The sequence below is a fragment of the Oncorhynchus mykiss genome, chromosome 17 (genome assembly GCF_057628025.1).
Source record: "Oncorhynchus mykiss isolate SJ-2025 chromosome 17, ASM5762802v1, whole genome shotgun sequence".
Taxonomy (NCBI): domain Eukaryota; kingdom Metazoa; phylum Chordata; class Actinopteri; order Salmoniformes; family Salmonidae; genus Oncorhynchus; species Oncorhynchus mykiss.
Genome location: NC_143038.1, coordinates 75887501 through 75910465, shown reverse-complemented (window position 1 = coordinate 75910465; position 22965 = coordinate 75887501). Strand labels below are relative to the sequence as shown.

The following is a 22965-nucleotide window of genomic DNA, read 5'->3' as shown; positions in this document are numbered from 1 at the left end:
TTGATTTAACCAGGTAGGCCAGTTGAGAACAAGTTCTCATTTACAAGTGCAACCTGGCCAAGATAAAGCAAAGCAGTGCGACACAAACAACAATATATATATATATATATATATATATATATAAATGGAAACAGGATGCACCTGAGGTCAATTTCGATTCTCATAGCAAAGGGTCTGAATAGTTATTAAAATTAGGTGTTGTTTTTTTTTTGTTTTTAACACATTAACATTATGCTTTGTCATCATTATGATTTATTGTGTGTAGCTTAATGAGGAAAAACAACAATTTAATACATTTTAAATTAAGGCTGTAACGTAACAAAATGTGGAAAAAGTCAAGGTGTCTGAATACTTTTAATTTTCCGACCAAACTCTGAGTCGTAGTGGGAGGAGCACAAACCACATCATCACGGGACTCCGAGTCGTAGTGGGAGGAGCACAAACCACATCATCACGGGACTCCGAGTCGTAGTGGGAGGAGCACAAACCACATCATCACTGGACTCCGAGTCGTAGTGGGAGGAGCACAAACCACATCATCACGGGACTCCGAAGTTTCCTTCGAGATGATGGGTAGTACATAAACATCTCCCTCCTGTCATTTCCCCCTGCCATTCCCCCCTGCCATTCCCCCCCTGTCATTTCCCCCCTGCCATTCCCCCCTGCCATTCCCCCCCTGTCATTCCCCCCTGTCATTCCCCCCTGTCATTTCTCACATAATATTTATTTTTTTACAGACACTAAAGATCATGAATGGTTGGATGGAAACCTGGTTTGTGTCCGAATGAGATGTAGTAAAGTGCTTAATAAAAACAGATCTATTGAGATTAAATCTACACACGAGCTCTGAGCTCCAGTTGGTCCAGTTCAAAGCTTTTCCGCTCGCCCTTTTGATGTTTATAAAGCAGCAACAGAGGAACAAGGAAGGGACTCTGTTAGGTCCCACTGGAGCTCTCTCTCTGTCTCTCTCTCTCTCTCTCTCTCTCTCTCTCACAGTCTCTCCCTCTCTCCCTCTCTCCCTCCCTCCCTCCCTTTTTTGTAGTCTCTTACCATTGTGTAGAGTCCCAGGGGTTTGGCACAATGAGACTATCTCTGAGGTAAAGGTTACTGTCGGTTATGGGATGCAGGACAATATCTAATTATGCCAAGACTGTTCTGGCTCAGTTAATGTGAAGCCGCCCCTCTCGGGTGGCAGCGTAGCCTAGTGGTTAGAGCGTTGGACTAGTATCCGGAAGGTTGCAGGATTGAATCCTTGAGCTTGACAAGGTAAAAATTTGTCGTTCTGCCCCCTGAAGAAGGCAGTTGACCCACCGTTCCGAGGCCGTCATAGAAAATAAAAATTAGTTCTTATTAACTGACTTGCCTAGTTAAATAAAGGTAAAATAACAAAAATGCTGTTGCAAAATAATGTTGTTTTTTTTGTACTTGTTAAAACCCAAAGTCTTATTTTACAGAGCCCATAACCAAAGTGATGTATCGACGGCACTACATAAAGAGAACGGTCACAACCGGAACATGGGCTGGCTGTTCTGTTCCTCAATAAAATGATTCACACATTCACGTTCAGGCATAGAAACACTAGAACAGGAAGATACCCTCAGGCCACTGCAACTTCTATACATACAGAGAACGGTCCTGGGCTGCAACAGGAGCACGGGCTGTTCTGTTACTAGAAAACATCTCCCATTTCAGATCTCTATTTAACCAGGCAAGTCAGTTAATAACGAATTCTTATTTACAACGACAGCCAGTGGGTTAACTGCCTTGTTCAGGGGCAGAATGACAGGCTACCTGCCGCCCCTACACTCTAACCACTAGGCTACCTGCCGCCTCTACACTCTAACCACTAGGCTACCTGCCGCCTCTACACTCTAACCACTAGGCTACCTACCGCCTCTACACTCTAACCACTAGGCTACCTACCCCCTCTACACTCTAACCACTAGGCTACCTACCGCCTCTACACTCTAACCACTAGGCTACCTGCAGCCTCTACACTCTAACCACTAGGCTACCTGCCTCTACACTCTAACCACTAGGCTACCTGCCGCCTCTACACTCTAACCACTAGGCTACCTGCCGCCTCTACACTCTAACCACTAGGCTAACTGCAGCCTCTACACTCTAACCACTAGGCTACCTGCCTCCTCTACACTCTAACCACTAGGCTACCTATCACCTCTACACTCTAACCACTAGGCTAACTGCCGCCTCTACATTCTAACCACTAGGCTACCTACCGCCTCTACACTCTAACCACTAGGCTTCCTGCCGCCTCTACACTCTAACCACTAGGCTACCTGCCGCCTCTACACTCTAACCACTAGGCTACCTGCAGCCTCTACACTCTAACCACCAGGCGGCCAGCCGCCTCTACACTCTAACCACTAGGCTACCTGCCGCCTCTATACTCTAACCACTAGGCTACTTGCCCCCTCTACACTCTAACCACTAGGCTACCTACCGCCTCTACACTCTAACCACTAGGCTACCTGCCTCTACACTCTAACCACTAGGCTACCTGCCTCTACACCTCTTCCTATAGCAAGCATCAAAACAGAATTAGAGTCCTATAGCAAGCATCAAAACATAATTAGAGTCCTATAGCAAGCATCAAAACAGAGGAGAGTCCTATAGCAAGCATCAAAACAGAATTAGAGTCCTATAGCAAGCATCAAAACAGAATTAGAGTCCTATAGCAAGCATCAAAACAGAGGAGAGTCCTATAGCAAGCATCAAAACATAATTAGAGTCCTATAGCAAGCATCAAAACAGAGGAGAGTCCTATAGCAAGCATCAAAACAGAATTAGAGTCCTATAGCAAGCATCAAAACAGAATTAGAGTCCTATAGCAAGCATCAAAACAGAGGAGAGTCCTATAGCAAGCATCAAAACAGAATTCGAGTCCTATAGCAAGCATCAAAACAGAATTAGAGTCCTATAGCAAGCATCAAAACATAGAGTCCTATAGCAAGCATCAAAACAGAGGAGAGTCCTATAGCAAGCATCAAAACATAATTAGAGTCCTATAGCAAGCATCAAAACAGAGGAGAGTCCTATAGCAAGCATCAAAACAGAATTAGAGTCCTATAGCAAGCATCAAAACAGAATTAGAGTCCTATAGCAAGCATCAAAACAGAGGAGAGTCCTATAGCAAGCATCAAAACATAATTAGAGTCCTATAGCAAGCATCAAAACAGAGGAGAGTCCTATAGCAAGCATCAAAACAGAATTAGAGTCCTATAGCAAGCATCAAAACAGAATTAGAGTCCTATAGCAAGCATCAAAACAGAGGAGAGTCCTATAGCAAGCATCAAAACAGAATTCGAGTCCTATAGCAAGCATCAAAACAGAATTAGAGTCCTATAGCAAGCATCAAAACATAGAGTCCTATAGCAAGCATCAAAACAGAGGAGAGTCCTATAGCAAGCATCAAAACATAATTAGAGTCCTATAGCAAGCATCAAAACAGAGGAGAGTCCTATAGCAAGCATCAAAACAGAATTAGAGTCCCTTAGCAAGCATCAAAACAGAGGAGAGTCCTATAGCAAGCATCAAAACAGAATTTGAGTCCTATAGCAAGCATCAAAACAGAATTAGAGTCCTATAGCAAGCATCAAAACAGAGTCCTATAGCAAGCATCAAAACAGAGGAGAGTCCTATAGCAAGCATCAAAACAGAATTAGAGTCCTATAGCAAGCATCAAAACAGAGGAGAGTCCTATAGCAAGCATCAAAACAGAGGAGAGTCCTATAGCAAGCATCAAAACAGAATTAAAACCCTATAGCAAGCATCAAAACAGAGGAGAGTCCTATAGCAAGCATCAAAACAGAGGAGAGTCCTATAGCAAGCATCAAAACAGAATTCGAGTCCTATAGCAAGCATCAAAACATAATTAGAGTCCTATAGCAAGCATCAAAACATAGAGTCCTATAGCAAGCATCAAAACAGAGGAGAGTCCTATAGCAAGCATCAAAACAGAATTAGAGTCCTATAGCAAGCATCAAAACAGAGGAGAGTCCTATAGCAAGCATCAAAACAGAGGAGAGTCCTATAGCAAGCATCAAAACAGAGGAGAGTCCTATAGCAAGCATCAAAACAGAATTAAAACCCTATAGCAAGCATCAAAACAGAGGAGAGTCCTATAGCAAGCATCAAAACAGAATTAGAGTTCTATATCAAGCATCAAAACAGAATTAGAGTCCTATAGCAAGCATCAAAACAGAATTAGAGTCCTATAGCAAGCATCAAAACAGAGGAGAGTCCTATAGCAAGCATCAAAACAGAATTAGAGTTCTATATCAAGCATCAAAACAGAATTAGAGTCCTATAGCAAGCATCAAAACAGAATTAGAGTCCTATAGCAAGCATCAAAACAGAATTAGAACCCTATAGCAAGCATCAAAACAGAGGAGAAATCTACAGCAAGTAAAAGTGATAGGAGTTCCTCGTAGTTCAATTATCAGAACAGTGGCAGCCCTCCTGAGAGAATCATGTCCACATTTTACAAGCCCATCTCAATTATTTTATTCTGATGTTCTGGAGGCCGCTCTTTAAAAAGGCCCACTCCGTACGTAGGCTGTATTTAAAATAATAACGTGCATAATTACAGTTTCTCTCTGGCAGACTCCCTCTTGAAAAACAAGCCGTCATGCTAAAACCACAGTCAGGGATGAAAAGGGCTTTCTGTGTGGTTCTCAGACACACAGCCTCGAGTCTCTCCAGTGGTGCCTAACTTTAGTTACTAGACCTACCGCACTCGCCCACACACACACACACACACACACTTTTCCCGGTGGTGATATAGTTACCAGACCTGGGTACCAATAGTATTTGAACTCTTTTAAGTACATTGAGCATTTTCTCAAGCCTGCCTTGGAGTGTCAGGTAGGCAGGGTTTGCACTTTTGGGACATTTCTATTAGTTACATTGCAGCATGCAAGCTCAATAATAAACATGTACATGATTTGAAACAGTATGTAAACCCAGGTCTGGAAGCTACTAGACCTTGGCACTCCAAACTCTATGTGTTTAACCCATAGACTCACGTGATCCTGTTCAAACACACTATTTATGACCAATGTTTATATGGTCTCTGAATGAGTCCCAAATGCCCCCCTATCCCCAACATAGGGCCCATCGAAAGTAGTGCACTATAGGCTATGCACTTTATAGGGAATAGGGTGCAATTTGGGCTGCAGTTCAGTGCCCTGAAATCACATTTCCATTTTCAGGTGTCTCCGTGTGTGTGTGTGTGTGTGTGTGTGTGTGTGTGTGTGTGTGTGTGTGTGTGTGTGTGTGTTACATTCCATACAGTGTTCTGAGGCATGTGAATTGCGTCTGAAGGAAGTGGGAATGTGAAGAATGCCAGAATGCTCCAGAGTTGTTTACTGGCAGTCCTATGGGAAGACCACGGCTGTGTGCCTCGGTGTCTGTCAAAGGCCTCTGTTAGTTCTTTGTACAGGGCTGTATAGACCTTGGCGATTACTGTGCGTCTCTTTGAAGTGGAAGCAAACCTGTCCTTCAACCTCTTCCTCTCTCTCTTCCTCCATATCAGCAGTTCATCTGATGTTTGTTTTTAATTGTCTCTAAATCTGGGACATGAGTGATGAGGAGGAGGATGACGGAATCATCAGAGTTCTAGAACAGAACACAGTCCCACAGGGATTCTACTGCGTTCCAACAAGCCATCTCTTCTAAGCTCTTCACTGTAGGTCTTCTGGTCAGAGAACAGTTAAGAATGGGAATTGGTTATTATTATTTAGAAAAACCCAGTTGGTGTTTGTAATGTATGCCACTGATAGGGTTTTAATAACGGATAACATTTATAAAGGTCAGATGGCGCCGTAGTGAATGGCAGCTCCGAACCAACTTTTATGAAACAGAATTTTATTTCATTTAACGAGGCAAGTCAGTTAAGAACAAATTTCGGATTTTACAATGACGACAATAACGACCTACCCCAGCCAAACTCTCCCCTAACCCGGACGACGCTGGGCGAATTCTGCGCCGCCCATTGGGAATCCCGATCACGGCCGGTTGTGATACAGCCCGGAATCGAACCAGGGTCTGTAGTGACGCCTCTAGCTCTGAGATGTAGTGCCTTAGACCGCTGCACCACAAGAGAGCCCACGTGAAGGTATCATCAGAAGGTTGCACCACAATCTTACCAGTGATGTAATTTTTATAGTGGCTAATAACATTTAAAATGCAACCCCCCTCCCCCCACCACTTAAAGTCAGTTCACTGCTGTAACAAGGAAAACTATACAGGAAACCCCCTTGGACTTGGACAAGCACATGCGAACAAAGTACTTGCAAGGGCAGACATCGCAGCTCATTAAGTTCTCTCTCAAAAGGACATGGTAGACTGGTACTGCAAGCACAAAACTACTATAAAACAGGGATCTGGATCCTGGAAGGGATTTGATCTGGATCCTGGAAGGGATTTGATCTGGATCCTGGAAGGGATTTGATCTGGATCCTGGAAGGGATTTGATCTGGATCCTGGAAGGGATTTGATCTGGATCCTGGAAGGGATTTGATCTGGATCCTGGAAGGGATTTGATCTGGATCCTGGAAGGGATTTGATCTGGATCCTGGAAGGGATTTGATCTAGATCCTAGAAGGGATTTGATCTGGATCCTGGAAGGGATTTGATCTGGATCCTAGAAGGGATTTGATCTGGATCCTAGAAGGGATTTGATCTGGATCCTAGAAGGGATTTGATCTGGATCCTGGAAGGGATTTGATCTGGATCCTAGAAGGGATTTGATCTGGATCCTAGAAGGGATTTGATCTGGATCCTAGAAGGGATTTGATCTGGATCCTGGAAGGGATTTGATCTGGATCCTAGAAGGGATTTGATCTGGATCCTAGAAGGGATTTGATCTGGATCCTAGAAGGGATTTGATCTGGATCCTAGAAGGGATTTGATCTGGATCCTAGAAGGGATTTGATCTGGATCCTGGAAGGGATTTGATCTGGATCCTAGAAGGGATTTGATCTGGATCCTAGAAGGGATTTGATCTGGATCCTGGAAGGGATTTGATCTGGATCCTAGAAGGGATTTGATCTGGATCCTAGAAGGGATTTGATCTGGATCCTAGAAGGGATTTGATCTGGATCCTAGAAGGGATTTGATCTGGATCCTAGAAGGGATTTGATCTGGATCCTGGAAGGGATTTGATCTGGATCCTGGAAGGGATTTGATCTGGATCCATGATCGATTGGCTCTGCTGTAATCAACCACTTAGCTACTAGCAAGTTAGCAAACCACATTACATAGCTGGAGATAACGATCTATGTGACACATTAAACTTAAACTAACTTACTTAAACTACTAACTTACTAACTTAAACTCTTTAAAATATTTAACTTAAAGTAATAAGGAGTGGTGTAACACACAAAGCTTTAGGCCTTCCTCAAAAATAAAATAAAATAAAAGTTATTGGTATTTTTTGGGACGGTATTGCTCAAGGTATATTGCTCAAGCCTAATGATGACCATTGGAAATGATAAAATGAGTCTTTGTAGTCATACTTTTTTTGTTTCCCAGACTTATTTAAATTGTCCTGATATGAACCAGCTCACTGTACGTTGGCTCAATTGGCTCTTTTTCAGTTAACCTTTCAGATTTGTTACAGGGAATGTATTGATTTTCAGATAGGTTACAGGGAATGTATAGATTTTCAGATAGGTTACAGGGAATGTATAGATTTCATCCTTTCAGATACGTTACAGGGAATGTATTGATTTCATCCTTTCAGATAGGTTACAAGGAATGTATTGATTTCATCCTTTCAGATATGTTACAGGGAATGTATAGATTTTCAGATAGGCTACAGGGAATGTATTGATTTTCAGATAGGTTACAGGGAATGTATTGATTTTCAGATATGTTACAGGGAATGTATTGATTTCATCCTTTCAGATATGTTACAGGGAATGTATTGATTTCATCCTTTCAGATATGTTACAGGGAATGTATTGATTTCATCCTTTCAGATATGTTACAGGGAATGTATTGATTTTCAGATACGTTACAGGGAATGTATTGATTTTCAGATAGGTTACAGGGAATGTATTGATTTTCAGATAGGTTACAGGGAATGTATTGATTTTCAGATAGGTTACAAGGAATGTATTGATTTTCAGATATGTTACAGGGAATGTATTGATTTCATCCTTTCAGATATGTTACAGGGAATGTATTGATTTTCAGATACGTTACAGGGAATGTATTGATTTTCAGATAGGTTACAAGGAATGTATTGATTTTCAGATAGGTTACAAGGAATGTATTGATTTTCAGATACGTTACAGGGAATGTATTGATTTTCAGATAGGTTACAAGGAATGTATTGATTTTCAGATACGTTACAGGGAATGTATTGATTTTCAGATAGGTTACAAGGAATGTATTGATTATCAGATACGTTACAGGGAATGTATTGATTTCAGCCTTTCGGATATGTTACGGTCACATCTTCTCCTGCAGACCGTCGTAGGCCGGAATACTAACCATCGGTCCTGTGGTTCATCATTACGCGCACCTGGACTCATCATGACGCGCACCTGGACACATCATTACGCACACCTGGACTCATCATTACGCGCACCTGGACTCATCATTACGCGCACCTGGACTCATCATTACGCGCACCTGGACTCATCATTACGCGCACCTGGACTCATCATTACGCGCACCTGGACTCATCATTATGCGCACCTGGACTCATCATTAAGCGCACCTGGACTCATCATTACGCGCACCTGGACTCATCATTACGCGCACCTGGACTCATCATTACGCGCACCTGGACTCATCATTACGCACACCTGGACTCATCATTACGCACATCTGGCATTCATCATTACGCACACCTGGACTCATCATTACGCACACCTGGACTCATCATTACGCACACCTGGACTCATCATTACGCACACCTGGACTCCATTACCTTCATCATTTCCTCCTCTTTATATCTTACTCTCTTATATTTATTTATTTATTTTATTTCACCTTTATTTAACCAGGTAGGCAAGTTGAGAACAAGTTCTCATTTACAATTGCGACCTGGCCAAGATAAAGCAAAGCAGTTCGACACATACAACGACACAGAGTTACACATGGAGTAAAACAAACATATAGTCAATAATACAGTAGAAAAATAAGTCTATATACGATGTGAGCAAATGAGGTGAGATAAGGGAGGTAAAGGCAAAAAGGCCATGGTGGCAAAGTAAATACAATATAGCAAATAAAACACTGGAATGGTAGTTTTGCACTGGAAGAATGTGCAAAGTAGAGATATAAATAATGGGGTGCAAAGGAGCAAAAATAAATAAATAAATAAATACAGTAGTGGGAGAGGTAGTTGTTTGGGCTAAATTATAGATTGGCTATGTACAGATGCAGTAATCTGTGAGCTGCTCTGACAACTGGTGCTTATGTTCACTCATCAGTTGGTCTGTATTCTTGTGTACCGGTCTGTATTCTTGTGTACCGGTCTGTAGCCTAATGGAATTGTCTCGTTCTTGGTTTTGTTATTTTCATTAAAACGTTGCTTCCCGATTCACAGCTACATTATTACAGTTGCAGGGAATGTATTTGACCTGTACCTTGTACTGAGTGTACAAAACATTAAAACACATTCCTAATATTGAGTTGCACCCCCCTTTGCCCTCAGAAAAGCCTCAATTTTTCAAAGGACGGACTCTACAAGGTATCAAATGCTGGCCCATGTTAACTGTGTATTGGAGTCGTGTCAATTTGGCTGGATGTCCTTTGGGAGGTGGACCATTCTTGATACACACAGGAAACTGAAAAGCCCAACAGCGTTGCAGTTCTTGACACAAACCGGTGCACCTGGCACTCTGGTACTACCATACTTAAATATTTTGTCTTTGCCCAGTCACCCTCTGAATGTCACACATAGACAATCCACGTCTCAAGGCTTAAAAATCCTTCTTTAACCCATCTCCTCCCCTTCAACTACACTGACTGAAGTGGATTTAACAAGTGACATCAATAAGGGATCATAGCTTTCACCTGGATTCACCTGTTCAGTCTATGTCATGGAAAGTGCAGGTGTTCTCCAAGCACACAGTGGTGTGCAGAACATCTCAGAACGCACAAAACAAAATATATTTTATATTTGAGATTCTTCAAAGTAGCCACCCTTGCCTTGATGACAGCTTTGCACACTCTTGGCATTCTCTCAACCAGCTTCACGAGGGAGTCACCTGGAATGCATTTCAATTAACAGGTGTGCCTTTTGAAAAATTAATTTGTGGAATTTCTTTCCTTCTTAATGCATTTGAGCCAATCAGTTGTGTTGTGACAAGGTAGGGGTGGTATACAGAAAATAGCCCTATTTGGTAAAAGACCAAGTCCATATTTTATCAAGAACAGCTCAAATAAGCAAAGAGAAATGAATGGTCCATCATTACTTTAAGACATGAAGGTCAGTCAATGCAGAACATTTCAATAACTTTGAAAGTTTCTTCAGGTGCAGTTGCAAAAATCATAAAACGCTATGATAAAACTGGCTCTCATGAGGACTGCCACAAGAAAGGAAGACCCAGAGTTACCGCAGAGGATAAGTTCATTAGAGTTAACAACCTCAGAAATTGTACACATAAAAAACACCCGTCTCAAAGTCAACAGTGACGAGGCGACTCTGGCCTTCTTGGCAGAGTTCCTCTGTCCAGTGTCTGTGTTCTTTTGCCCATCTTAACATTTTATTTTTATTGGCCAGTCTGAGATATGGCTTTTTCCTTACAACTCTGCCTAGAAGGCCAGCATCCCAGAGTCGCCTCCTCACTGTTGACGTTGAGACTGGTGTTTTGCGGGTACTATTTAATGAAGCTGCCAGTTGAGGACTTGGAGGCGCCTGTTTCTTATACTAGACACTCTACTATACTTGTCCTCTTGCTCAGTTGGGCCTCCCACTCCTCTTTCTATTCTGGTTAGAGACCGTTTGCGCTGTTCTGTGAAGGGAGTATTACACAGCGTTGTACGAGATCTTCAGTTTCTTGGCAATTTCTCGCATGGAATAGCCTTCATTCATTGGGCCTCTGTACGCCTATGTAGAAATTCCCTTAAAAATCTGCTGTTTCCAGCTAAAATAGTCATTTACAACATTAACAATGTCTACACTGTATTTCTGATCAATTTGATGTTATTTTAAATGGACAAAAAAAATGTGCTTTTCTTTCAAAAACAAGGACATTTCCAAACGTTTGAATGGTAGTGTATAATAATAAAACGAAATAAAACTCAGATAATAATAATAATAATAATAACGTAGAAAGAAGATAAATAAATTATTGATAATAACAGTGACCAGACTGAGACTTGCCGTTTAAGAGCACTTTATTGTTCATTGAGGCTACTTAAGTACAAAAATTTTTTCAATTGGAGAAACAAGGTCACAAAATTAAGGTTTAATAAAGATTTTACAGTTTGGAGAGTACAATACATAGTACTACATAGTACTACAGTACTACTACATAGTACTAAGTTTTACAATGTTGATGCAGCTTGAAAGTTGTGTGTGTCAGTGGGACCCGATTCCCATAATGCATTACCTTTGTCAGGGAATACAGTTGAAGTCAGAAGTTAACATACACTTAGGTTGGAGTCATTCAAACTAATTTTTTAACCACTACACAAATGTCTTGTTAACAAATTAGTTTTGGCAGGTTGGTTAGGACATCTAGTGTGTGCATGACACAAGTAATTTTTCCAACTATCTGTTTTAGATTATCTCACTTATAATTCACTGTATCACAATTCCAGTGGGTCAGACGTTTACATTCACTAAGTTGACTGTGCCTTTAAACAGATTGGAAAATTCTAGAAAATGATGTCATGGCTTTAGAAGCTTCTGATAGGCTAATTGACATAATTTGAGTCAATTGGAGGTGTACATGTGGATGTATTTCAAGGCCTACCTTCAAACTCAGTGCCTCTTCGCTTGACATCATGGGAAAATCAAAAGAAATCAACCAAGACCTCAGAATGTGTTTTTATGTACTTTGGTGCGAGAAGTGCAAATCAATCCCAGAACAACAGCAAAGGACATTGTAAAGTTGCTGGAGGAAACAGGTACAAAAGTATCTATATCCACAGTAAAACGAGTCCTATATCGACATAACCTGAAAGGCCGCTCAGCAAGGAAGAAGCCACTGCTCCTAAACCGCCATAAAAAAGCCAGACTACGGTTTGCAACTGCACATGGGGACAAAGATGGTACTTTTTGGAGAAATGTCCTCTGGTCTGATGAAACAAAAATATAACTGTTTGGCCATAATGACCATTGTTATGTTTGGAGGAAAAAGGGGGAGTCTTGCAAGCCGAAGAACACCATCCCAACCGTGAAGCACGGGGGTGGCAGCGTCATGTTGTGGGGGTGCTTTGCTGCAGGAGGGACTGGTGCACTTCACAAAATAGATGGCATCATGAGGAAGGAAAATTATGTGGATATATTGAAGCAACATCTCAAGACATAAGACTTAACTGACCGTGGAATTTTTTACTAGGATTCAATTTCAGAAATTGTGGAAAAACTGAGTTTAAATATATTTGGCTAAGGTGTATGTAAACTTTTGACTTCAACGGTATATTCCCTATATAGTGCACTACTTTTGAGAGAAGGGTGCTACTTAGGACACAGCTGTTGATTTGGAAGCACACAGCCAGTCTTCCTGTGATCTACCATTAAATAACATGACTAATACAGTAGTGTTCGGATCTCACAAACAAGATGGACGACAAAGATCTTTTGTTCCATTGTCTCAAAATAAAAAATCATCATCCCGAATGACCCCCCCCCCTATTCCCTATTTAGTGCACTACTTTTGTCCTCTGGTAGTGTACTATAAAGGGAATAGACTGTCATTTGGGATATACCTTTTGTAGAGTGTCTGATGAGTAGCCTTGATTCAGCATTATACACATTATGCGTCATAATACACAAGTGGCTATCATCAACGCAGTGTTTATATTATTACTGTGTTCCTGCACTTTAACCTTTTAAAAGAACAACTCTAAAAACAAAAAAAAAAAGATCAACTTTTTCAAACATTTATTTCATACACAAACAAAAAAAAGGGGGAAAATTAAATAGCTACATGTCATTAAACAAATTGATCCTCAAAAAATACCTACAATTTTCTCTGTACAATCGTTACGCACAGCGTAATGATGGTCTCATAATTAACTATATATAAAAAAAGTTGTTTTTTTATTAAGTGATTTTCCTACAGCGTGCAGGGCATTGTGTTGCCATAGCAGAACGAGTAAGAGCCTCCAAAAAAATGATAATTCCCAGGTCACCAGAAATGTGCGACCCTAGTGCTGTGGTAGTGACACGTTTTTATAATGAAATGACCTCTTGACACTACGCCCCTTCCCTTTCTGTTCATGCACATTATAAATGACAATTATTTTAAAGGACATTATCAACGTTTTAGTTCTCTCATAACATTTACCGAAAGTACAAAGTGAAAATCAACCAGTCATCTTTGACTATACATTAGTTTTTGTTTAAATCTGAACTCAGATTAAAGTCAATAATAATAACATCAACTGACTAGCAGCTGGATCAGCTCTGAGATAATATGGTTTAGGTTCAGCTGGATCCGGTCTCTGAGAGAATATGGTTTAGGTTCAGCTGGATCAGCTCTGAGAGAATATGGTTTAGGTTCAGCTGGATCCGGTCTCTGAGAGAATGTGGTTTAGGTTCAGCTGGATCAGCTCTGAGAGAATATGGTTTAGGTTCAGCTGGATCAGCTCTGAGAGAATATGGTTTAGGTTCAGCTGGATCAGCTCTGAGAGAATATGGTTTAGGTTCAGCTGGATCCGGTCTCTGAGAGAATGTGGTTTAGGTTCAGCTGGATCAGCTCTGAGAGAATATGGTTTAGGTTCAGCTGGATCAGCTCTGAGAGAATATGGTTTAGGTTCAGCTGGATCCGGTCTCTGAGAGAATGTGGTTTAGGTTCAGCTGGATCAGCTCTGAGAGAATATGGTTTAGGTTCAGCTGGATCAGCTCTGAGAGAATATGGTTTAGGTTCAGCTGGATCCGGTCTCTGAGAGAATGTGGTTTAGGTTCAGCTGGATCAGCTCTGAGAGAATATGGTTTAGGTTCAGCTGGATCCGGTCTCTGAGATAATATGGTTTAGGTTCAGCTGGATCAGCTCTGAGAGAATATGGTTTAGGTTCAGCTGGATCCGGTCTCTGAGAGAATATGGTTTAGGTTCAGCTGGATCAGCTCTGAGAGAATATGGTTTAGGATCAGCTCTGAGAGAATATGGTTTAGGTTCAGCTGGATCAGCTCTGAGAGAATATGGTTTAGGTTCAACTGGATCCGGTCTCTGAGAGAATGTGGTTTAGGTTCAGCTGGATCCGGTCTCTGAGAGAATGTGGTTTAGGTTCAGCTGGATCAGCTCTGAGAGAATATGGTTTAGGTTCAGCTGGATCAGCTCTGAGAGAATATGGTTTAGGTTCAGCTGGATCAGCTCTGAGAGAATATGGTTTAGGTTCAGCTGGATCAGCTCTGAGAGAATATGGTTTAGGATCAACTGGATCAGCTCTGAGAGAATATGGTTTAGGTTCAGCTGGATCAGGCCTCTGAGATAATGTGGTTTAGGTTCAGCTGGATCAGCTCTGAGAGAATATGGTTTAGGTTCAGCTGGATCCGGTCTCTGAGAGAATATGGTTTAGGTTCAGCTGGATCCGGTCTCTGAGAGAATGTGGTTTAGGTTCAGCTGGATCCGGTCTCTGAGAGAATATGGTTTAGGTTCAACTGGATCCGGTCTCTGAGAGAATATGGTTTAGGTTCAACTGGATCCGGTCTCTGAGAGAATATGGTTTAGGTTCAACTGGATCCGGTCTCTGAGAGAATATGGTTTAGGTTCAACTGGATCCGGTCTCTGAGAGAATATGGTTTAGGTTCAGCTGGATCCGGTCTCTGAGAGAATGTGGTTTAGGTTCAGCTGGATCCGGTCTCTGAGATAATATGGTTTAGGTTCAGCTGGATCAGCTCTGAGAGAATATGGTTTAGGTTCAGCTGGATCAGCTCTGAGAGAATATGGTTTAGGTTCAGCTGGATCAGCTCTGAGAGAATATGGTTTAGGTTCAGCTGGATCAGCTCTGAGAGAATATGGTTTAGGTTCAGCTGGATCAGCTCTGAGAGAATATGGTTTAGGATCAACTGGATCAGCTCTGAGAGAATATGGTTTAGGTTCAGCTGGATCAGGCCTCTGAGATAATGTGGTTTAGGTTCAGCTGGATCAGCTCTGAGAGAATATGGTTTAGGTTCAGCTGGATCCGGTCTCTGAGAGAATATGGTTTAGGTTCAGCTGGATCCGGTCTCTGAGAGAATGTGGTTTAGGTTCAGCTGGATCCGGTCTCTGAGAGAATATGGTTTAGGTTCAGCTGGATCCGGTCTCTGAGAGAATATGGTTTAGGTTCAACTGGATCCGGTCTCTGAGAGAATGTGGTTTAGGTTCAGCTGGATCCGGTCTCTGAGAGAATATGGTTTAGGTTCAACTGGATCCGGTCTCTGAGAGAATATGGTTTAGGTTCAACTGGATCCGGTCTCTGAGAGAATATGGTTTAGGTTCAACTGGATCCGGTCTCTGAGAGAATATGGTTTAGGTTCAACTGGATCCGGTCTCTGAGAGAATATGGTTTAGGTTCAGCTGGATCCGGTCTCTGAGAGAATATGGTTTAGGTTCAGCTGGATCCGGTCTCTGAGAGAATATGATTTAGGTTCAACTGGATCCGGTCTCTGAGAGAATGTGGTTTAGGTTCAGCTGGATCCGGTCTCTGAGAGAATGTGGTTTAGGTTCAGCTGGATCCGGTCTCTGAGAGAATATGGTTTAGGTTCAGCTGGATCCGGTCTCTGAGAGAATATGGTTTAGGTTCAGCTGGATCCGGTCTCTGAGAAAATATGGTTTAGGTTCAACTGGATCCGGTCTCTGAGAGAATGTGGTTTAGGTTCAGCTGGATCCGGTCTCTGAGAGAATGTGGTTTAGGTTCAACTGGATCCGGGCTCTGAGAGAATATGGTTTAGGTTCAGCTGGATCAGCTCTGAGAGAATGTGGTTTAGGCTCCGTCCCTAATGACATCCCTAATCCTTATGCACTAATTGTGGCCAGACAAAGTGTGCCGCTTTACATTGGGAATAGGGTTTCATGTAGGACGTGTAGCCTTGGATGTAGTTACAGGAACTATAGATTTGACTTGGGATGATGGAATGTAAGGGCATATAGGAGCTGTATAGACAGTGCTTCATCAACCCTAGAGCTTTAACCATGTTCTGTCACCTTCACCACTAGATTTGCACATTACGGTTACATCCCCCAAAATTCTCAGGTGTTCTATCAATTCTGGTTGCTTGGAAGATTTGTGGATTTTCCAACCAGGATTTCCTGGAAAAATCAAGGAATTTTCAGGGAAAGTTTCCGCAATGTTGCAACACTAAATCACCACCTTTCTGTTACTAAGTTAGTAGCTATACTAATACTGATACGAATGCAACGCCTGTCCTAGGTTCCCTATAGGAAGGAATGTCTGCTGCCTTGGTACAGGAGTTAGTAAAACAAGTTTGTTTCACAAGCTGCAGCTGCCTATCTACCCAGTGAGCAAAATAGTTTGAAAGACTTATTTTCAACATCTTGTGCTCATAAGATGCATACCGCTACACACCCACAGTTGTTCATCAGAGAAGTAGAAACAACGACGACATGGAAAACACGAAATGAAGAAAAAAAAAGGTTATCATAAAAGGTCGACTCTGGGTCGATCTCGCCGGCTGGTTTGTTGCGTTAATGCTATTTTCAGTCATGCCAAAACCCCAAAAAAACGCAGTAGCATCCAGGGATTATCAATAACGCTATAGAACGATTACGTTAACGTTGCGGAAAACATATTATTGTTATAGATTAGAATCCAAACTGATCATATAGAAGAGTACAGAAGGCCTGTCCGGAGGCTGTCCTCTGTGTCGCTAGCTGGTTGCTACCAGAGAGAACTGAAGAATACTACATATTAACATGGATTTTACTGAAGAAAACTACATATTAACATGGAGTCTAACTGGACCAGCAGTAAATGCAGCTACAACGGTTGTTGTTATTGCAGAAAACAAATATATAAAACAAAAACAATGTAACTTGTAATAAGATTGAAATGTCTAATAAACATGAATAGATACCAGCTATTTAAAAACAAAATATGCACCTTATTCTGTAAGCACTACTTTTACTTGACCAATCAAACCAGAGAGACATAATCTACCTACCACACCACAGTGCTGCAGAGAGAGGAGATATAATCTACCTACCACACCACAGTGCTGCAGAGAGAGGAGATATAATCTACCTACCACACCACAGTGCTGCAGAGAGAGGAGATATAATCTACCTACCACACCACAGTGCTGCAGAGAGAGAAATAATCTACCTACCACACCACAGTGCTGCAGAGAGAGGAGATATAATCTACCTACCACACCACAGTGCTGCAGAGAGAGGAGATATAATCTACCTACCACACCACAGTGCTGCAGAGAGAGGAGATATAATCTACCTACCACACCACAGTGCTGCAGAGAGAGACATAATCTACCTACCACACCACAGTGCCACAGAGAGAGACATAATCTACCTACCACACCACAGTGCCACAGAGACATAATCTACCTACCACACCACAGTGCTGCAGAGAGAGGAGATATAATCTACCTACCACACCACAGTGCTGCAGAGAGAGGAGATATAATCTACCTACCACACCACAGTGCTGCAGAGAGAGACATAATCTACCTACCACACCACAGTGCTGCAGAGAGAGACATAATCTACCTACTACACCACAGTGCTGCAGAGAGACACATAATCTACCTACCACACCACAGTGCTGCAGAGAGAGACATAATCTACCTACTACACCACAGTGCTGCAGAGAGAGACATAATCTACCTACCACACCACAGTGCTGCAGAGAGAGAAGATATAATCTACCTACTACACCACAGTGCTGCAGAGAGAGGAGATATAATCTACCTACCACACCACAGTGCTGCAGAGAGAGGAGATATAATCTACCTATCACACCACAGTGCCGCAGAGAGAGACATAATCTACCTACCACACCACAGTGCTGCAGAGAGAGACATAATCTACCTACCACACCACAGTGCTGCAGAGAGAGACATAATCTACCTACTACACCACAGTGCTGCAGAGAGAGACATAATCTACCTACCACACCACAGTGCTGCAGAGAGAGACATAATCTACCTACCACACCACAGTGCTGCAGAGAGAGACATAATCTACCTACCACACCACAGTGCTGCAGAGAGAGACAAAATCTACCTACCACACCACAGTGCCGGAGAGAGAGACATAATCTACCTACCACACCACAGTGCCGGAGAGAGAGGAGATATAATCTACCTACCACACCACAGTGCTGCAGAGACATAATCTACCTACCACACCACAGTGCTGCAGAGAGAGACATAATCTACCTACCACACCACAGTGCTGCAGAGAGAGACATAATCTACCTACTACACCACAGTGCTGCAGAGAGAGACATAATCTACCTACCACACCACAGTGTCGCAGAGAGAGACATAATCTACCTACCACACCACAGTGCTGCAGAGAGAGGAGATATAATCTACCTACCACACCACAGTGCTGCAGAGAGAGGAGATATAATCTACCTACCACACCACAGTGCTGCAGAGAGAGACATAATCTACCTACCACACCACAGTGCTGCAGAGAGAGACATAATCTACCTACCACACCACAGTGCTGCAGAGAGAGGAGATATAATCTACCTACCACACCACAGCGCTGCAGAGACATAATCTACCTACCACACCACAGTGTCGCAGAGAGAGACATAATCTACCTACCACACCACAGTGCTGCAGAGAGAGGAGATATAATCTACCTACCACACCACAGTGCTGCAGAGAGAGATATAATCTACCTACCACACCACAGTGCTGCAGAGAGAGGAGATATAATCTACCTACCACACCAGAGTGCTGCAGAGAGGAGATACAATCTACCTACCACACCACAGTGCTGCAGAGAGAGACATAATCTACCTACCACACCACAGTGCTGCAGAGAGAGATATAATCTACCTACCACACCACAGTGCTGCAGAGAGAGGAGATATAATCTACCTACCACACCACAGTGCCACAGAGAGAGACATAATCTACCTACCACACCACAGTGCTGCAGAGAGAGGAGATATAATCTACCTACCACACCACAGTGTCGCAGAGAGAGACATAATCTACCTACCACACCACAGTGCCACAGAGAGAGACATAATCTACCTACCACACCACAGTGCTGCAGAGAGAGACATAATCTACCTACCACACCGCCACAGAGAGAGACATAATCTACCTACCACACCACAGTGCTGCAGATAGAGACATAATCTACCTACCACACCACAGTGCCGCAGAGAGAGACATAATCTACCTACCACACCACAGTGCTACAGATAGAGACATAATCTACCTACCACACCACAGTGCCGCAGAGAGAGACATAATCTACCTACCACACCACAGTGCTACAGATAGAGACATAATCTACCTACCACACCACAGTGCCACAGAGAGAGACATAATCTACCTACCACACCACAGTGCCGCAGAGAGAGACATAATCTACCTACCACACCACAGTGCTGCAGAGAGAGACATAATCTACCTACCACACCACAGTGCTGCAGAGAGAGATATAATCTACCTACCACACCACAGTGTCGCAGAGAGAGACATAATCTACCTACCACACCACAGTGCTGCAGAGAGAGATATAATCTACCTACCACACCACAGTGTCGCAGAGAGAGATATAATCTACCTACCACACCATAGTGCTGCAGAGAGAGACATAATCTACCTACCACACCACAGTGCTGCAGAGAGAGGAGATATAATCTACCTACCACACCACAGTGCTGCAGAGAGAGACATAATCTACCTACCACACCACAGTGCTGCAGAGAGAGGAGATATAATCTACCTACCACACCACAGTGTCGCAGAGAGGAGATATAATCTACCTACCACACCACAGTGTCGCAGAGAGGAGATATAATCTACCTACCACACCACAGTGCTGCAGAGAGAGAGATATAATCTACCTACCACACCACAGTGCTGCAGAGAGAGACATAATCTACCTACCACACCACAGTGCCACAGAGAGAGATATAATCTACCTACCACACCACAGTGCTGCAGAGAGAGACATAATCTACCTACCACACCACCGTGCCGCAGAGAGACATAATCTACCTACCACACCACAGTGCTGCAGAGAGAGATTTAATCTACCTGCCACACCACAGTGCCGGAGAGAGAGAGAGAGAGACAGAAGAGCTATAAGGGGGGTAGGGGAGAGGAAAGGGGGAGATTAAAGTAGGGGAGAGGAAAGTAGGGGTGGAGGGGTGAGGGAGAAAACTATACTTTACAGAACAGAGAGAAAGAAGGATGGGGAAATAAAATGTATTTTCTTTCTTTTAAAAAGAGGTAACAGATTTGCATCAGAGTTCTCTTTGGTAACGAAGGCATGTGGTTGGTTGGGATGCGTCTCCATTTTGAATCCATACATCTCATTGTACACAGAAACAAACCGTTTCCCACTCAGCTTTTCTTTTAAAAATCTCAGGCGTCCAATAACACAAGCAGAAAGAAGTACGCAAAACCTACTTCAACATAAAAAGTAAATTCAAAACTAAATAAAGGACAAAAGCGTAGAGAAAAGAAAATGCTTCCCTTACTCCATGGTTATATACATGGCTATTTCCCTAGCTACAGGCACAGCTCTCTACGGGGTTACATCATGCAGGGTAGTCTTACACCAGGGAACAAGGCCAACCCTCTTCCTGGAAGGAGAGACATTGGACGCGCAGGGTTTTCCTCCAGCCCTGCGCTGAAACACACCTGGGTCGTATTTGTTAGTGCACACTATAACTAAATATTTTGCAACACAAAATTAAAACAAGTTTGGTGACCTCATGAATATGACTGATTCTTCTACATCAGCTGTTCATCGGGACCTTGATTAGATGAATCAGGTGTTAGTACAACAGGGCTGGAGCTAAATGAATACACCCTGTCTAGCCAGTAAATCTCCAGCAGGGCGGTTTAACCTGTGGTGTTACAGTGAATAAGGGATGGGGCAGGGGGGCGGGTTTTAGCTGGCTCTAAGCCCCTCCCATCAGGACACAATGGATGGAGAGTGGCTGTGGTTGACCATGTGACTGTTGGGGGAGGAGTCAGGGGAGGAGGAGGAGGAGCTTCCTTTGGCTTTGATCTGCAGCCAGGTTTCTCCTAAGGCCTTGGTGAAATGGTCGTCCACAGAGCCGGTGATGGACACAGAGTTAGTGACGGGTTCCGGCTGCTTGTAGTTCCTCCCCAGGCTGCGACGGAAATGCTCCTCGATCACCGGGTCAACACACGCAGAGTTGGCTGGAAGAGAAAAGAAAGGACAGGGCTATAACTCTAACATCTAGACAGGCGGGGCTCTAATATCCAGACAGGCGGGGCTCTAACCCCAGACAGGCGGGGCTCTAACATCTAGACAGGTGGGGCTCTAACATCTAGACAGGCGGGGCTCTAACATCCAGACAGGCGGGGCTCTAACATCCAGACAGGCGGGGCTCTAACATCCAGACAGGCGGGGCTCTAACATCTTGACAGGCGGGGCTCTAACATCCAGACAGGTGGGGCTCTAACATCTAGACAGGCGGGGCTCTAACCCCAGACAGGCGGGGCTCTAACATCTAGACAGGCGGGGCTCTAACATCTAGACAGGCGGACGGGGCTCTAACATCCAGACAGGAGGGGCTCTAACATCTAGACAGGCGGGGCTCTAACATCTAGACAGGCGGGGCTCTAACATCCAGACAGGCAGGGCTCTAACATCCAGACAGGCGGGGCTCTAACATCCAGACAGGCGGGGCTCTAACATCTTGACAGGCGGGGCTCTAACATCTTGACAGGCGGGGCTCTAACATCCAGACAGGTGGGGCTCTAACATCCAGACAGGCGGGGCTCTAACATCTAGACAGGCGGGGCTCTAACATCTAGACAGGCGGGGCTCTAACATCCAGACAGGCGGACGGGGCTCTAACATCCAGACAGGAGGGGCTCTAACATCTAGACAGGCGGGGCTCTAACATCTAGACAGGCGGGGCTCTAACATCCAGACAGGTGGGGCTCTAACATCCAGACAGGCAGGGCTCTAACATCCAGACAGGCGGGGCTCTAACATCCAGACAGGCGGGGCTCTAACATCTTGACAGGCGGGGCTCTAACATCCAGACAGGTGGGGCTCTAACATCCAGACAGGCGGGGCTCTAACATCTATACAGGCGGGGCTCTAACATCCAGACAGGCGGGGCTCTAACATCTAGACAGGCGGGGCTCTAACATCTAGACAGGCGGGCGGGGCTCTAACATCCAGACAGGAGGGGCTCTAACATCTAGACAGGCGGGGCTCTAACATCTTGACAGGCGGGGCTCTAACATCCAGACAGGTGGGGCTCTAACATCCAGACAGGTGGGGCTCTAACATCTATACAGGCGGGGCTCTAACATCCAGACAGGCGGGGCTCTAACATCTAGACAGGCGGGGCTCTAACATCTAGACAGGCGGGGCTCTAACATCCAGACAGGCGGGGCTCTAACATCTAGACAGGCGGGGCTCTAACATCTAGACAGGCGGGGCTCTAACATCTAGACAGGCGGGGCTCTAACATCTAGACAGGCGGGGCTCTAACATCTAGACAGGCGGGGCTCTAACATCTAGACAGGCGGGGCTCTAACATCAGACAGATTTACGTCTGGGGTGTACTACTTTTAACCTTACACCAAATCTAGGACACTTATGT

The 22965-nt window shown here is 43.7% G+C and overlaps 1 protein-coding gene and 1 long non-coding RNA gene across 5 annotated transcripts in view; both read right to left on the bottom strand.

Annotated features, from left to right (window-relative positions):
* LOC149976510 (uncharacterized) overlaps window positions 1-22965 on the bottom strand; it is a 989396-nt gene that overhangs the window by 812229 nt on the left and 154202 nt on the right. The window lies entirely within an intron of this gene.
* The window catches only part of LOC110519238 (transcription cofactor vestigial-like protein 4), a 95325-nt gene continuing 83724 nt past the window's right edge, over window positions 11365-22965 (bottom strand). For 2 of the 4 annotated variants that reach the window (XM_036950958.2, XM_036950957.2), the window contains one exon: window positions 11365-21541. In XM_036950958.2, coding sequence (XP_036806853.1) covers window positions 21291-21541 — 251 coding nt within the window. In that variant the 3' untranslated portion in view covers window positions 11365-21290. The remainder of the gene's footprint in view (window positions 21542-22965) is intronic. The other 2 variants (XR_016487669.1, XR_016487668.1) reach the window with 2 other exon arrangements.